The sequence below is a fragment of the Cnephaeus nilssonii genome (assembly GCF_951640355.1).
Source record: "Cnephaeus nilssonii genome assembly, chromosome: 8".
NCBI lineage: Eukaryota > Metazoa > Chordata > Mammalia > Chiroptera > Vespertilionidae > Cnephaeus > Cnephaeus nilssonii.
This window is the reverse complement of record NC_137079.1, coordinates 30,833,217-30,851,241: the sequence shown is the minus strand read 5'-3', so window position 1 is coordinate 30,851,241 and position 18,025 is coordinate 30,833,217. Positions and strand designations below refer to the sequence as shown.

The 18,025-nt window shown below is 45.5% G+C and overlaps 1 protein-coding gene across 1 annotated transcript in view; it reads right to left on the bottom strand.

Moving 5' to 3' along the window:
• CARS2 (cysteinyl-tRNA synthetase 2, mitochondrial) overlaps positions 1–18,025 on the bottom strand; it is a 36,381-nt gene that overhangs the window by 12,749 nt on the left and 5,607 nt on the right. Inside the window, 6 exon segments of the mRNA XM_079779103.1 lie at positions 5–138; positions 3,625–3,754; positions 5,178–5,261; positions 8,119–8,224; positions 8,348–8,419; positions 14,923–15,040. Of these exon segments, the coding sequence (XP_079635229.1) occupies positions 5–138; positions 3,625–3,754; positions 5,178–5,261; positions 8,119–8,224; positions 8,348–8,419; positions 14,923–15,040 (644 nt within the window).

The window sequence follows — 18,025 nt, the reverse complement described above, 5'->3', positions numbered from 1 at the left end:
TTACCAGAATGGAGGAAGTAGTTTCCCCATTGCTGGCACTGATGGAAGACCTCACACTGTGCAATTTCATTCTCATGATGCGGAAAAGCTAGGTCTATGCCACCCGAGTGGATGTCCAGTTGACTTCCAAAGACCAAACTGCAAGACACACCACAGAGCCGTGAATTAATTCAAACAACATATTTCTCCAACCCTCATTTTATATCTAACCCTTCCAGCCTTTGTGCAAGGAATAAAATAAGTGGATCTCAATTTTAAATCAATATGTGTGAAAGTTTAACTGATGCAAATGGAAACTATAATTTTGTTTTTACTTCATAAAATCCCTCATCCACAGCTTTTCCCCCTACTAAAGACAATTCATAAAAATCCCTAATAGCTTTTCCTCCTAGTAAAAAATTTAATTCTTTTTGCTCCAGAGGTATGGTTTTTTAAAAAACTTACAAAATTACCTTTTCTTACTTTCAATAAGTAAAATTTAGTGGTTTTTCAGCTTTAACGAGAGAGAGAGAACTATAAAATCAAGAGAATTTTTAATTTGGCTTTTGAAAATTTAACTGGTACTTAGGGTTATATTTGACAAACGAGGTTCTAGAATTCAAATCAGTGCGCATCAGCTATTGGCATTTCCGCTTGAACGCTGTGCTATACCTCCTGGAAAACCTCATGTCCTACAAACTGCACACCAAAGCTGCACGGCTGATGGGACAGTGCAGCTGGCCAGACCACTCGGCCTGAGCAACTCTCACCAGACCACCTGCGGAAACCTTATCAGTGTGAACAACCCAGGTTCACTAGCGCTGCTTCGGAAGACACTGAAAAGGCAAAAATTGATTAAAAACTCAACAGTCAGCAGAGTGGAAATGCTGGTTTGTGGGGGCTGGGGTGGTGAGGCCACCTCCCCCATCACACAGCTAGGCTGGAATGCAGACCGTCATGAATTTTCCTAAAAATGGTTCAAAATAGACATTTTCTTCTCCCACTGGCTCCTGGGCTCCAGAAGAACCCGCAATGTACCGTCACATTTAAGCTAAGTGGCGCTGGCTGAGTGGGCTGTCTGTTACTGTACATTCTCAGCGATGGATTGTAGAGAATCTCTTACAGTCCTTGAAATTAAAATGCTCTGAAGAAGAGTGGGAGGTGGGAGGGCTCGGGTTGGGTAGGAGAGCATAAGGGGCCTCATTTGTAATGAGTGATTCAGTTTAAGATCTGAAGCAAATATGACGATGTTAAGATTTAATAAAGCTAAACTGTGGATCCGAGGTGCTCATTCTATTAGTCTCCATTCTTGTCTGTACATTAGACCTATTTTAAAATAAGAGACAGCTGAAAAGGAATAAAATGTCTATTTTCATTATTTAGATTTCAACAAAATAAAATACTTAATGGTAACATTAGATTTGAAATGTATTAAATGCTTTCTACCTGCTTTACAGTAACTAATTGAATCTAAAACGAAATACTTTTTCAATCCAATGTATACCCCACATTGCTATTAAACCAATAAGTATTTATAAATACACATAAGTGGTTCTGCATTAATGTATGACTGTGAGATGGACATAGTTGCTTTTAATGACAAGTTGGGCCCATGCTTCATAGTAACGTGAGAGTTTGATGTCTCAGGAATGCCTGGATGTGTTTCTAGATGGACCATGTAGAAGTCATCAAAGGTCAGGGCTGGGGGGGATGTGGTGGAAAGGGAGACTGCGTGCTGGGTCTTAACTAGAATGAACAAAATGTGATGGACGGGTCTTGGAGGACAAGGCTCTTCCATCTGGTAGGATGGGGTAAACCTATGTGGGGCTCAAAAGGAAACCAGTGTGGGGTCAGTGCATGGGGCACAGTGCTCTATTATAGGAGACTAGAGGCCCAGTGCATAGATTCGTTCACTGGTAGGGTCCCTCAGCCTGGCCTGCGGGGATCGGGCCGAAACCAGCTCTCCGACATCCCCCGAGGGGTCCCGGATTGCAAGAGGGCAGTTCTCAGGTGATGTACCCCAGAATCGAGCTCCCTCCTCTCTGGTTCCAGGTGTGTCACCCAAGAACCGCAGCTGCCAAGTCACCGCAGCTCGGCAGCTCCTGCATTGAGCGTCTGCCCCTCGGTAGTCAGTGCGCATCATAGCTACAGGTCAGGCAGTCAAACAGGTGGATGGTCGCTTAGGTTTTTATATATATAGATAAGATAGTTATCACTGCTATACCCAGCCAGAAAACAGCACCACATACAACAACCAATTGAGGGTGACTGGGTTGGTTAATCTAAAAATTTTTGGTGTAGCTAGTAGTTTGAAATGCTCACCTTAAGCATACTTTATGTTTCTAATTTAAAAACTTATAACTCCACTGCAAAAAATTATTATAATAAATATTTGCAATGAACTGAAACACATCAAATATAATAAAATCTGAGTTAATATGATACTTGAAAACCCCTCACCTCCACAAACAGGAAATACATACACAAGGTTATTCACTGCAGGTAAATAGTAAGATTTATTTGTAAGAGCAAAGTACTGGAACACCTAAATGCTCCTCCATAGGGTACTAGCTAAATGAACAAAGGGTAAGCCACACAATACAGCAGCACTTCGGAGCCGAGAGACAAATGACAAAGAGCTCAGCAAAGTGACACAAGGGAATTCCCAGGACAGACTGCTAAGTGAAAAGAGACAGAACAGGACAGCACATGTGGTATGCCAGCTTCTCTCTCTCTCTCTCTCTCTCTCTCTCTCTCTCTCTCTCTCTCACACACACACACACACACACACACACACACACATGAAAAGGGCCATGTGGCTATGGCCAGAAGCGTGGTGAGTGCCTAAGGAACAGTCTGCAGAGGAGATCAAACAGAAGGTGGAGGAGGCCCCAGCAGAGATGCCAAAACCAGAAGAGAGTTGTTTCCCAGGAGCCAGGGAAAAGCAGGACATAAGGCTGCCTGTCAGTGACCAGGTCACTGGTGACCTCAGGAGACCAGAGTCAGTGGGACACTGGGATGAAAGCCAGGCAGGAGCAGGTCACATGTAGATGGTGACAAGAGAAGCAAACAAAAAGGAGGGTTGCTGGAGGGGATCAGGGTCACGGGAGGACCTGTGTTTATGGAGATCCCAGGACAGAAGCGTCCTGAGAAAGGGCTGATTGAAGACTGAGGAGACAGACACACAGAACCTGGGGATAACGCTCGATGGGATCTGATCCAGCTTTGGGGGAACTGAGAGAGTGGTAGGAGAAAGGTGGTTCGGTCCCCTGTCCCTGAGGGGCTCTGCCCTCACCCAGGCCCTCAGTGGAGGGCTGGTGTTCCCTAAACCCACCTCGGCAGAGAGATGAAGGCAACCTGGAGCTGGCTTGTAGGAGATGGGAAATCAAAACCTGAACCGGAAAGCAGGCTTTCCTACTGAAAAGAACAAGTGCTGATGGAAAGATGAACAGGCCATCTGTTTGTTTTGTTTCCCTTCTTACAGCCAGTCCGCTCTGAGCGCTAAGCTTTCCTCGCAAACTACTTGCTTTGTCTGCATTGGTGCAGAGACCAAACTTGCCCTGTCTGCGCCCTCTACTGGCAAACTCAGGCATTGCTAGAGCTTTCACATCAACACAAACAGGAAGAAATCCAGGAAAACCTTACCTTGAGATGGTAGAACATTCGATATGCCAGCCAGGTCTTCCGTTTCCCCAAGGAGAGGGCCAGAATATCTCCTGGGGTTTGGCTGCCTTCCACAGGGCAAAGTCGCTGGCATGCCGCTTGTCCGAATCACCTGCCAATTATAAGTGTTTGATCAACAGGGTTGAGAACTTAGAATGAACAAACCAACCCAAAGTCACAAAACTAAAGCACTTCCCAAAGAGTCTGTTCCTTCTTATAAGTAACCTCACCTTCCTCATTCATATGTTTTTCTCTTCCCCCCACCTGACGGCTGGAAAGACTACTAAATACTTTCACCTAAAATATGCCAGTAGCATGAGGTGTATCAGCATGAGGCCAGTTGCAGTAAGTTCAATAATGAATGAGTTGAGATTTCAAACACTCAGTGATGCTGCTTTCTGAGGGGTGTACTGAACTGAGCACGCTCATTCTTCTGCAGTCTGTCTCCTAAGAAAGCTGTGCTTATCAGTAACTGAGTTTGAGTAACTTTCCCCCCAAAAAATCATGTAGAGTGAAAAGGAGAATTACCAGAATGCCAATCACATTCAAAGAGTAAAGAGACTCAAAAGAGAAAGGTTAGGTTATTGTTGAAGTCTGTACAATGAGCCAGTTTTGGGCTCTCTTTACATTCCAAAACTTGGAAGCAACCAAGATCTCCTTCAGCAGGTGAGTGGATAAGTAAACGGTGGTACATCAGATAATGGGGTATTACTCACTGCTAGAAAGAAATGAGCTATCGAGCCATGAAACGACATGAAGAAGCTTACATGCATGTTTCACATGCAGGGACCATCTCTGAAAGGAGCCGTGAGAACGGGCGAAGGTGCCTTCTCCAGGGAGAGCTGGAGGCCCAGGCAGGAGAGGGGAGGGACGTGTCACATGCTATGTGACCATTATATACTCTACAAGTTCTCTCTATTTGAAAAACAGAATCAAATTTATTTATGTTTAATATATATTTTTATTGATTTCAGAGAGGAAGGGAGAGGGAAGGATAGAAACATCAATGATGAGAGAGAATCACTGATTGGCTGCCTCCTGCATGACCCCCACTGGGGATGGAGCCCGCAACCCGAGCATGTGCCCTTGACCGAAATCAAACCCAGGAGCGTCCGCAGGCCGAGGCTCTATCCACTGAGCCAAACCAGCTAGGACCAGAATCAAATTTAAAACACAGCTGTGATGCCCGGCCAGCGTGGCTCAGTGGTTAAGCATTGACCTATGAACAAGGAGGTCATGGTTCGATTCCTGGTCAGGGCACATGCCCGATTTGCGGGCTCAATCCCCAGTGTGGGGCATGCAGGAGGCAGCCGATTGATGATTCTCTCTCATCATTGGTGTTTCTTTCTCTTCCTTTCCCTTCCTCTCTGAAATCAGTAAAAATATATTTAAAAAAAATAAAATAAAACACAGCTGTGATCAGCTGTCTGGCACCACCTCTGAGAGAGTGGGGGTGTCAATCGAGCACTGGGAAAGAGAAGCTGAGTCTGTGCTTCAGCCCCCGGAACCCGGGACAGGACGCAGGGTCCACCCACCTGGCTCTGCAACAGGACCAGGAGCCACACCGACGAGCTTGCCGTACTTGTCGCCTCGCGACTGTAGATCAAAGTAGACATTGCCTGTTTTATAAAGGTAATAATTTCACTCCTCAGTCTTAAATGTCAGATTCTATATGAGCTTAACAGCTAGCAAGTGATTAGAACTTAAACACAGAATATGGCATCTGGCCCTCATTTGGCCCCCTTTACTATATTTTAAAATCAAAATTAACACCACCAGCACTGTTTTTTAAAAACATGCATTTGGACACATCATGAATGTCGGGATGTAAACGTGAAAACAAAGGAGTAAGTTCTGTGTCAAATGCTGACGCAATTCTTTTTAACAAGAAAAAGGAAAAGGAGTGTTACCATTGGCCTTTGTTCAGCTCGGGGCTTCATGTTACACACCAATCAGCAAAGAAACCCTTTCCTAGCCAGATACCCTTCACAGCTGTCTTTTTACTTAGGTTACAAACATCGCTGCACTCCAGCCTCCCCGTAGCTGTCCTTCCACGGAAGTGCATCTGGTCCACGGTTTTAGACTGAGGGTGCAAGGTGACCTTCGCCGCGAGGTCACTGCGGAGCCAGGGCCAGCCCTTGCACGTCCAGCAGCGCAGGGGAGGTGGTATCGGAGCTGGAGCTCTCGCAGGGAGTCAGTCCTGACCTGAGCACGCGGGGGCCGCCGGGAAACAGAGACCCCAGGCGACTCAGAGTCCCCGATCTTCACCCAGATCTTGTTCCTGAGCTCTAACTACAAGCTGGGATAAACTGGTGAAAATGGGAGAGGTACTGTGGGGTAAGTTAGAATGTAAACAGCACTTGAAAATGCTTTAAAACAGAAAGAAACTGTTCCCTTTAATGGAAGAAACATTTTCCTCATACCTCTATTTATGGCATCCGTTTGCTGAACAAATTCTTTCTTCACAAATAGTGCAAAGATCAAACTACAACCAAGCTTTGTGAAACTGTCACCAAGTCCAAATTAATGGAATTTCAGTAAGTAAAATTTATTTTAAGTTAATTATGTTTATCATAATTAAAATTTACAATAAAGCATAGTAACAAGACAAACAGCATTTATTCCTGAAGTATGCTTGGATGAGAATCTCTGAGCAGCTCACGAACATTAATCAGTTTAGCTGGCTTATGTGTCTTATTTCACGTTACATGACAGCAGGAAAACAATCCCTGTATTTCTGGAAACAATTCCAGTTCCGTCACCTAAGCCCTTTAAAACAAGTTTTTCTTGGAAACAAAATCTAAACATAGCAAACAAGATAAAGTAAAAGACTGCAAGCCTGTATGCAAAGGCTACTGAGGAAGGCAACACCCGTTTCCAGGGACCAGGGGCCCCTGCCATGTAGCTTATGCCCTCAGGTAGGACCACGAAAGAAAGGTGCTCAGAGCCCAATAATCCCTATGAATAGTGTTCATGATCATGCTTTCCACTTTGCTACTGACTTGCAACAAGTATTGCAGTACCTGAACACTCCCAACCCCGGGCTAGGTTCTCCAATGGGTATTCGCTAAAAGCAAAAGGTTTTCCTGGTCCAAGAACTGGCAAAATGTGAATACGTGAACAGCAAGCGGAGGCAGCATGTGATTGGCTGCCAAGTGGTACAGTACAGATATCAAAGCTGAGAAGGCGAGTTTCAGCTACGGGTAGTAAAGAAAACTTCTGGGGAGAGAGAGAGGAGGATTTAGACTTGGGAAGAATGACTGGAAAGGAAGAGATATGGCTGAAAACAATGCTGAATCGTAGAAGCAGCAAAACGCCAGGATGCCAGTCTTTCCCTGAAACCACCAACCAAAAAGCAGCAGCTCCTAAACCAACTAAGCTCTACCACAGGAAGAGGTCACACAAACCCAGAAGACAACTGGCCTGGTCAGTCCCTTCAACAAGTCCGTAATGAGGGGAACAAAGTGGGGACTGTCTTAAAGAGACAGGACACAACCACGTGCATAAGCTACTGAGAAAGGCAACACACGTTTCCAGGGGTCAGGGGCCCCTGCCAGGTAGCTTATGTCCTCAGGTAGGACCACGAAAGAACCTGAATTAGATGAGGATGTGGGGAGGTGGGCGACAACAGGGTAAGTGTGACTGTGCAGAGGGCAGGGCATGCTATTAGGGAACTGTCCAGCATCTCAGGTCTGATAATGACACTGGGGTTATATAGGGCGACGTCTTTTATTCAGAGATGTGTGTTGAAGTGTCCAGGGCCTAAAGTGTCAAGATGTTCACTGGTCCATCAAAAGACAACATGCCCATCCAAGGAGATGACAGTCTGAGGGCCAGTCTTTCACAAGGGAGTGGACCTTTTGAGGTGCTGCCATTGTCCTCAACTGTTTGTTCTGAAAAATGTGAACAAAGTTGAAAGAAGACTCAAAGAACACCTGCACACCTACATCTAGTACAACAATTGTTAGCATCATGTCATATTTGCCTTATCTAGACTAGCTCTCCCAGATGGTCATCTCTTCCTATAACTGTGGAAATATTTTTTAAAAGAATTGATGCGTTCTAGCTGGTTTGGCTCAGTGAGTAGAGTGACTGAAGGGTCCCGGGTTCGATTCTGATCAAGGGCACGTACCTCGGTTGCATGCTCGGTTGCATGCGGAGGCAATTAATTGGTGTGTGTGTGTGTGTGTGTGTGTGTGTGTGTCTGTCTGTCTCTCCCCCTCCCTTCCACTCTGTCTAAAAATCAATGGAAAAAATATCCTCAGGTGAGGATTAACAACAACAACAAAAAGAATTGATGCAGCCATTTATGCAAAGACAATAACCATAAAAAAACCTCACAACATTTTCACTGTCGGAATCATATTGAGAGAAACAATAACATTTGGCACATTCCAACAACTCATAAGTATGTGTCCAGTTTCTCAAAGTCCCATCAGTATTACCGACAATTAGTGTTTACAAAATAGCCCCCACCTTTTGCTGTTGAATAAGCATGCCCATTAGCAATTATTCCTTCAATGAAAGAAATGATCTGAGGAATATTTTCAGTTACTCGCAAGTATACTGTGGGTGGGAGAACCTGAAAGAAAGCAAAGGGGAGATAACTGTTTCCACGGTTCAAAAGCAAGTCAGCCAAAACCAGCTCTCATTGTTCAAGCTGCTTATCTTCATGGCAGAAAGAATAAGCAACACCCTACTTTACCTTCAAGGCTGCCATATCTTGTTTAAAATCTTCTTCATAAAGGTTGGCAAGAGAAGCAGGTGATATCTTCATCTGCAAAAAGATAAGGTGAGCCTATTAGGCAATCCGGAGTATTCAAACAGAGCCACACAGGGCACCACCGGCTCCCACAGCCGGGAGGGCTGAGCCCCGTGGCCCCGTGGTGGCTTGGCCTCACATGTCTTTTTGTGACATGGCTGCTCACAAAAAGGGCATTTAATTTTAGGTATTAAACTTATTCTAGTAGCTTGGCTAATCAAAAAGGTTTGTTGACCCTGTATTCGGGTTAGAGAGAAAAAAGAAATAAACAATGTGATGATTTTCGTTATATAATTTTCAAAACAAAAACTAAGCCTGTTTTTTAAAAAATATTTTTATTTTTATTGATCTTTAGAGAGAGAGGGAGGAAGTCCGAGAGAAAGAGAAACATCAATCACCCGCCTCCCGCATGCCCCCTACGGGGGAGCCCCACAACCCAGGCATGTGCCCTGACTGGGAATTGAATCAGCGACCTGTTGGTGCGCGGGACAACGCCCAACCAACAGAGCTACACCAGCCAGGGTGCCTCTGCTTTTCTAGAACAAGGACAAGCCAGAGCAACCTACTGTACCTGTAATAACCAGAAACTTGAGTTCCTATCTTATACCTTACCCCTCAGGAGGCAAAAGTAAACAGGTTAAAAATATATCGCAGAGGAAATCCCTAAGAAATATTGGAAAGCCATACAGCATCTGAAAACAGGGATTGTGACGGGTGTTCAATCCCACAGGGCCATAGCTGGGCTCCTGGGGACGGGCAATCCCCCACCACAAATGGACATCGAATTCTGAATGTAGGGCATATGGGGGCAGGTACCTGCAGCCCCAGATCTAGAGGGGGCTGGCACACAAAACTAGGTTTACACAAGTATTCCTTACTTTTCAGCAGAAAAACACTCCCAGGACAGAAGCACGACACACTGTGAAGTTATGAAACTAAACGCAGCTCCATAACTGTTGAGCCTGTGACGTGACCCGTAAGCCGCTGGAACTCACCCAGCATCTGTGGCATCTGCTCCAGGCTGGGTCCTCCTCTCCCCTGCTCCTCCCCACCCCTGAGAAATAGAGCTCCCATCTTATGGGGGAGGGATTTCAGCTCTGGAATATTAAGAAACTTTCTCAAGTGAAACCACACCCTGAACCCACCTTCTTAGCAGCCCAAGACCCTAAAATAGCAATCACCCTAGAAACTGCAACCAATGAATATTTACTGAAGAAAGGAATCTGGTGGACAAAGTGTTGCTGCCTGAGTGTCTTTTTGGCTGTGTTGTCTTGAGCAAGACAATAAACCTCGGTGCCTTCGGCTATCTTTGCAACATGAAGAAAATCCCAGCTAATGGTCTTTGGATTGTTATGAGGATTCAATGAAAAAGTCACCACTGTGAATGGAAAAAACCACATTAATATCACTATTAAAGAGACAAAACACCTAGCACCCAGACACAGCTAGTGATCAGTACATATCAGTCCTTTTCCTATGGTGCAGCTTTGTGGCAAAGCTGACCTCCTAAAAAAGAAAGTTCACTTACTTATATCCAGAGGACAAAAGGCCAAACAAACAAAAAAGCTAAAACTTTAGTGTGAGCTTTCATTTTAGAAGCTCTTAATACTATCCGCTTTTGGACCTACTGGTCAGCAAATTGCTTGTATTTATTCACCTGTAATGTTTTAAATATTTTTTTTAATTGATTTATGGAAACAGAGGAATGGAGAGGGAGAGAAAGAAACAATGACGTGAGAATGCGACATCAATTGGCTGCCTCCTGCACGCCCCCTACCAGGGATTGGGCCCCCAAACCAGGCATTTGTGCCCTGACCGGGAATTGAACCAGCAACCTTTTCGTGTACACGATGACACACAACCAAGTTGGCCACACCGGCCAGGGTATTCATCTGTAATTTCTGTTTTCTGCACAGGAAACTCACTCCCAGGGAACTCGAATGACATAAGGGTGCCCAGGACCAGCCTCCCTCCCAGACGGCCAACACCGTCACCAGTTGTCTCAGGAGCATGGCCCTGGTCACACACGTATTTGCATCCTCTTCTTGAAATGTAGCTCCTTCCACACTTGGCCTGCACCTGGCTTCCTTCTCTAACAACCAAGTTCCAGAACTGTCCATGCAGAGCACGATGAGCCGCTACCTTCCTTTCTGAGGCCGTCTGCGTTCCACCCCAGACATTTCATGAACTATTCACCAGTCCGCTCCAATTCATTTCTCTTCTTTTTACTGAGACACACATGACAACACACGCCATTTCCCACAGGGGCAAACACATTGCTAAGGTTTAGATCTAGACGTAAAGCCACTGGTCAGAAGGTGTTTGCTAGCTCCTGCCAACTGCCTTCCGAGGAAGGTGTACCAACTGGAACCTGACCTGCAATGCATGCAGGTGCCTGCTCCCCACACCCTGCGCTGCACAGTGCTAGCAGACGCCCAGACTGTCACCGTGACAGCTAAAGGAAACGTTTCCTCACTGAAATTTTAATTTATACTTCTCTTATTTTGAGTGAGCTTGAACAGCTCACATGTTTACAAACGATTTGTATTAAATGATTTACAATTATCCATACCGACCCATGTTTCTATTGAGTTGTAGGTCTTTTCTTACTGATTTGTAGAAAGTACTTCTATATAAAAGAAATTAACATTTTATCTCTGATATGAATTTCAATTTTTATTTTTTAGTTTTTAAACCTTATGGTAGGCCTGACTGGATAGCTGCTGGTTACAGCATCGTCCTGATACATCAAGGTTGTGGGTATGATCCTCAGTTAGAGCACATATAAGGGTCAACCAATGAATGCATAAATAAGTGGAACAACAAATTGATGTCTGTCTCTCTTCTCTTCCTTTTCTTCTCCCTCTCTTAATCCAATCAATCAATCAAATAAATAAGTAAATATTATGGCCCATGTAGAAAATTTTATTTTAATATTTAGCAATCTTTCTATTTCTCAATCTTTTCCTACAAATAGCTTCTGGGTTTGAAAACAAACTCAGAAAAGCCTTCTTCAACATGAGGCTATAAAAAGTGCCCCAAGGTTCTGTCAGTAATTTGTGGTTTCATTTCTTTTATATTAAATCTCTGATCTATCTTGAATTTGGTTGTGAGGCATATATCTAACTTTGGTTTATTTTTCCCCCCAGATGGTTACCCAACTGTCAACACTTTTTACTGAATAATGCATCTGTTCCCCATTGATCCCCTCACTATATCAGAGACCACTAATTTCGTTCTGTCATTTCCATCCCAAATCCAGCCAGGGAGGGCAACTTCAATCTCAAACGCTGCCTCCTCCTGTGTGGAGGGTGGTAATGTGCCACAGCTGGCAGGATGCTGCAGGGTTGGCGTTCGCAGACACCGAGCAGCCTCTCCTGCTTCCCACCACCATCTCCCCTCCCAGATCTGCCCTTCGCTCACCCCCCTGGCCATTTTGGTATGTCACAGCCTCCAGGGACTAAGAGGCTGGGCCAAAGTGGACACAGGACCCCAGGGACACCTAACACAGGCGGGGGATTTGGACATGGGGCAGAGGCACAACTGAATGTTGAGGGAAGGATTAAACCAAACTGTCATAGCGAATCAGGGATGGGGTGATGAACCCTAAATGCTAGCACTGCCCAATCTTCACTTCTGGCCCTGCAACGTTTTCTTTCCAACACCAACCACTTCTCCAATTCTCTGACTCTAGTAGGGTACCCTCCAACTTCTGGAGTTAGCACAGACCCCACAAGTTGGGGGATCAGTCGCAGAAGACCGCCCCCACTTCAGACACCAGCTGCAAAAGATGGTTCCCAGGCCACTTGTATTTCTACCCACGGACTACAATTCGGGGGCTTGACAGAATGAGTCACACAACTCAGAAAAGCCATCTACTTGCTACCAGTTTATTTAAAAGGACACAACTCAGGGTACCAGATGGACGAGATACATAGGGCAAGGTATGGGGAAGGGGCGGAGCTCCCATGCCCTCTGAGTTCTCACCTCTCGCCCCCCAGCACCTCCCTGTGTCCACCAGCCCTGCAGCTGCCGAGCCCTGTCCTTTGGGGTTATACGGGGACTTCATTACTTAGGATGGTTGATTAAATCATTGGCTCCTGATGATCAGCTGCACCTCAGGCCACCCTTCCCACCCAGGAGGTGGGGTAGAGGAATAAAGGTGGGAGTGAAAGTCCCCCCCACTTCTATTACTGGCTTGGACTTTCTGAGTCCAGACCCACTCTGCAGCCACCCAGGCCCCAGGCACCAGGCATGTTATTAGCATACAGAAGACACTCCATTACTCCAGAGATTCCAGTGCCAGAAACCACAACAAAGACCAAATACATACTTTTCTCACTGAGCTTCTGATTTCTACATCCAGGTTGGTCTGGATTTCTTTAGGTACCTCAAACTCCCCCTCGCTCTCCTCACAAAGTCTGCTCTCTGAGACATGCCCTCTCTCTGTGCCTGGCACTCAAGGACCCCTCTCAGCGGCCCCATCTCTAGTCAGGTCCTCCTCACCCCCAGAGGGAGCCCTTTTCACTGGACCAAGCAGATCCTGTGCTGAAATATCCCGAGAACCTTCAGAACAACGCCCAAGTCCTCAACACACCACCCAAGCCCAGGACATCCCACTAGTTCCCCAGCGTCACCTGCAGGCCCTCCCAAATGTCCCCAAAACACTGGACCGATTGGTTCTCAGGCAGAAGACACTCCTTTATGCCCCTTTTCTGCCTCTCTTCACGCCCTTCCCTCGGCCTAGAATGTCCTTACCATTCTTGCTCTTCACGTGTGGATCCCTTCCTAATGCTCAAGATCCTGTGGGCTAACCTCCTCCAGTAAGTCCTTCCGGAATTCCAGGGAAGCCTGGGAATCTTCGCATCCCTATTATCAGGGCTTATAAAATGAACTACGTCACACACCGAGCATCTGTCTGTAGGTCCGTCTGCATCAATGGACACAAGCTCCAATCTGGAACTGCCTTCCTTACTTCTCTTTGCACAAAGTCACACACAGGTCTGACCCCGAATGTTCAGTGCATGCTCAGGGCCAGTTCTGGAAATGGAAATTGAGTCTACTGCAAGGGAACACGATACCCTGACTAAACTACCTAAACAAACAGAAACGGGAAACCCCACCTCTCTAAAATGATCCATCTTTAGGAGAGTGGCAAATTTACCAAATAAACTGCTCATCCTTGAACCTAGTGGTTCCACTTGGAAAAATATTTAAGGAAACAAAAAAGATACTCATTGAGGCACCATTTTTAACAGCTAGAAACAACACAATAGTCAATGATAAAGGATGTAGGGGAACTGCTAAATAGCTACCCACGGTGGAATGCTATCTAGTTATTGAAAAGGCATATCAGTAGAAAATAGGAAGAAGTGGTTTCTACAAAATAAATCTGACAGAAAATAGCAGAATATGGAAGTAACCTAAGGGTCCAAAAACAAAGATGGTTAATATGATGTGCCCACATGATGAACTGTTATAAGGCTATTTTTTAAATGTTCAAGAATTTTTAAAAACATGCACAAACAACCAAAATTTAGTAAGTATAAAAAACATATTGTAGCCCTGGCCGGTGTGGCTCAATTGGTTGAGCGTCGTTCCGTGCACCAAAAGGTTGCTGGTTCGATTCCCGGCCCAGGTTGTGGGTTCTATACCTAGTAGGGTGCATTCAGGAGGCAGCTGATCTATGCTCTGTTCTCACATTGATGTTTCTCTCTCCCTCTCCCTTCTCTCTCTCTAAAAAAATTGATAAATACAATACAAAGCAGAAACTGGTTTTCTAAAAAAAATATTATATGCATGTGCATACATTTTGTAAAATTACAGGAATGTAAAGTACTCAATGTAGTTTTCTCTGAAAATTAGATCATTTAACAATCATTTATACTCCTTTAGAGATAATTAAGTTGCTAATTATAAAAAGCATAAGAGGTGAAAGTAGACTTTTTAAAATATAACTATTCCTGTAACTATTAATTTAATTTTTCATTAGAATTCTCACACCCAAAACTTCCTTTAACTTTCATGTGAGATATAAGAGAAATAACCTATCCACTCTTAACAAATGATAACATTAACCTTTTGCACTCAGGTGTCGAGTGTGATTCGACACGGTTAGCATCGGTAGCAGGAATCGAGAAAAAAGCAAGCGAGTGCAAAGGGTTAAACCTCACATGAGCTTAATTTTGTTAGCCTAAAAGTAGCCTTTTAATTTCCCTCTGTAAAGAGGGAGTAAGGTATTTACCTTGGAGGCTGAGGGGCCAGGAAAGAGATTACAGATTCAAGTCAGGAGGCCCCCTTTAATAAGGCAATTCATTAAAGACTTCAGGGACCAAAATCAAATAGACCTGAACTTCCTTCACCAGGACAAAAAGATCCAACTGATTACCTGTCAGAGCACACATACCTGGGTAGTTAGATGGGAAGAGTACTTGTGAAACACAAGTAAGAAAAACTGCTACATGGAGATAAAACACTCATCAATCAAGTTATCAATCCATATAGTCTTCAACACTTACTTCATTGGCCCTTTTAATTATCTTATCATCCACATCTGTAATTCCCATCACCATGATGATGTTGCATCCAAAAACCCTGGTTAGGATCCTTCGAATTATATCAAATCTAACATATGAGCTGAAAGAAAAGAAATGTTAGGGTGTCTTTAATAATACATTGAGTCATCATTGTGGTCTTTAAAAAAGAGTGCATTACATGTTAGCATACTGCTACCTAACTTCAAGTGTGGGATATAATCATCTATCCTACATAATAAAAGGCTAATATGCAAATCAACCGAATGGTGGAACAACCAGTTGCTATGATATGCACTGACCACCAGGGGGTAGATGCTCAACACAGAAGCCACCCACAGGGGGAGCGACGCTCAGCCAGAAGCCAGGCACCAAGCTCACAGCTGGCGTGCACAGCGGCGGTGGCGGGAGCTTCTCCCACCTCCACGGCAGCGCTAAGGATATCTGACTGATGGCTCCCGGACTGAGAGAGGGCACAGGCCCAGCTGAGGGACAGACACACACACACACACACACACACACACACAGTGCACACATTTTGTGCACTGGGCCTCTAGTGTATATATATAAAACCCTAATATGCAAATAGACCGAACGGCAGAACAACTGAATAATCGGTCGCTATGACGTGGGCTGACCACGAGGGGGTGCACACGGAACATTGCAGGTGTAGGCAGCAGGCAACAGAGCGCAGAACATGGAGGGCATCGGCCGTGGTGGGATGGTGGAGCAGGTGAATGGGGGCGCCAGACCAAGGCAGGGCGCTGGGTGCTATCATCAGGGCGAGCTTCTGGTGGTTACTGAAAATTCTTTGCTCCCGCGTGCAGAGGTCCCACCCGGCACTTGCACCTGCTGCCAGCACCAGCCCCGTTCACACCCGCTGCCCACACCAGGCACTGGCCCCAATCGTTCAGCACCACCAGCAGGTGCAAGCAGCTGCTGCGGCCCCGATCGCCCCTCAGGGCTTCTCCACCCATCCCCCCTGCTCCTGAGGGGTGATCAGGGCAGCAGCTGCTGCTCGCACCTGCTGCTAGTGCCAACCCCAATTGCTCCACGCCGTCAGCGGGTGCAAGTAAGGCCAGTGCTGTCAGCGCATGGGAGCGGCGGCGGCAGGAGTGGGGCTGCAGGCAGACAGGGGACAAGCGGCTGCGGCGGGAGGGGCTGGGTGGGGCGTGGAGGATGGGCCAAGACCCGCCCCTGTGCCCACCACAGCCTCGTGGCCCACAGTTCCTTTCAAGGTGCACAAATTCGTGCACTGGGCCCCTAGTATAATCAATAGTTCAAGTACAGCTAGAAAAAGATTTTTACTGACTGGGTCACACTGGTCCTCACAAGAAATCAGCACAGATACTGCCTCAATTTCAGGATACATGTTAGCATTTTTAATTTTAGAGCTGTTGTTCAAGTGAATTACATCTATTTAATTGTACAAAACTTTACCCATAATACAAACTCACTAGGTAGTTAAAACACTGAAAGCATGTACCATTCTTCATTTTCTCCAGTAACTATGTTTGACTATGACAAACTAGAAGCAAATAACTACAAATAAAAGCAAACACAATCCTATTAAAGCTGTAAAAGATTACTCCTAAGAAATGTGCACACCATTACAGATCACGAGCTTATTGGTAGACTACGTTGGGGAAACTCAGACTTATAAAATTGAACTGTTTTAAATTCCATTAAGATCATTCAAAATCTCAAGAATCTGGTTTTCCATAAAAGCAACAGTACAATCTAAGGTCAGCTAATCTCATGCTCATCTCTGTTGTCCATGTGGCCTCTCTAAAATTGAGTTCACAAAATCATTTTCCCTTGAAAACAATCCTCGTAATTGCATCCCTTGAACCTACTTCCCTCACTCACCCCAAATACGGCTGAGGCCAAAGTCCTCCGTTCTAGCAACAAAACTATCTCCGAAACCCTTGCCAAGATATTTAACCTTTTGAAGCCTCAGGCTGCTTATTTATAAATTGGGCAAAATTCCACTACCCCATAGAATTGTTACACATAATTTTAGTGCAGCATGGATTCCAACAAGCATGAGCTATTATTACCATTGTCATCACTATGCCTTTCATTCATCTATATATACAAAAGGCTAAGTGACTGACCGACCGACCATCTGTCCAACCGACCGGCCAGTACATCTGATGTGCACTGGCAATCCTATCTAATAATAGAGTAACATGTAAATTACCATCATTCCGCTACGCCCACAATTGGGCGGCGGGAGGCTGGGAGGCGGGACTCTGGGTGGCCTATCCGGCCAGTGAGAGGCACGGATCTGCTGCCACTGAGGGGAGCTACCCTGCTGTTGAGAGGCGCAGGGGGCGGGACTCCCGCCCCCTGCGCCTCTCAACGGCCAGATCCGCGGCCGCTGAGGGGGCCTGCCGCAGACACCCAGCTGCGCCTCTCAACAGCAGGGTAGCCAGGTGTCCGCGGCAGCCCCCCTCAGCGGCCGTTGAGAGGCGCAGGGGGCGGGAGTCCCGCCCCCTGCGCCTCTCAACAGCAGGGTAGCCCCCCTCAGCAGCCGCAGACCATCAAAAGTGGGGGAGCTGGGTGCCTGTCTGCTCCGGCACCAGCCAACAGGCACCCAGCTCCACCGCGAAAAGCGAAAGCGTGTAGGGGACCCTACAAGTGCATGATTCAATCATGCACTGGGCCTCTAGTTTAAAAATAAACATTGATTTGCGCATGCGCAATATTTGTCCCCGTCTGACACTGGCCTCCCATTTAAATGAATTTGAAGGCAGTTTCCCATGATGTCAGCATTTGCGATGACTATTAATAAATCACAAGGACAAACTCTAGACAGAGTAGGAATATTCCTACCTGAACCCATTTTCGGACATGGTCGGTTAATGTTGCTTTCTCTCGAGTTCGAAGAGTGTGTGATATTAAAGTTAAAGTTGTAAATACTTCATCACAAGGGAAATTAGTCAAGCACTTTTACTCTTAATGTGGTATACAGGGAGATATTAGAATAAGTTTAATCAATTTATCAGTCATTGCTTATATCAATGTTGTTTTTATATCATGTTTTTGTTGTTTTTATACCATGCTTTTGTTGTTTTTATGTCAT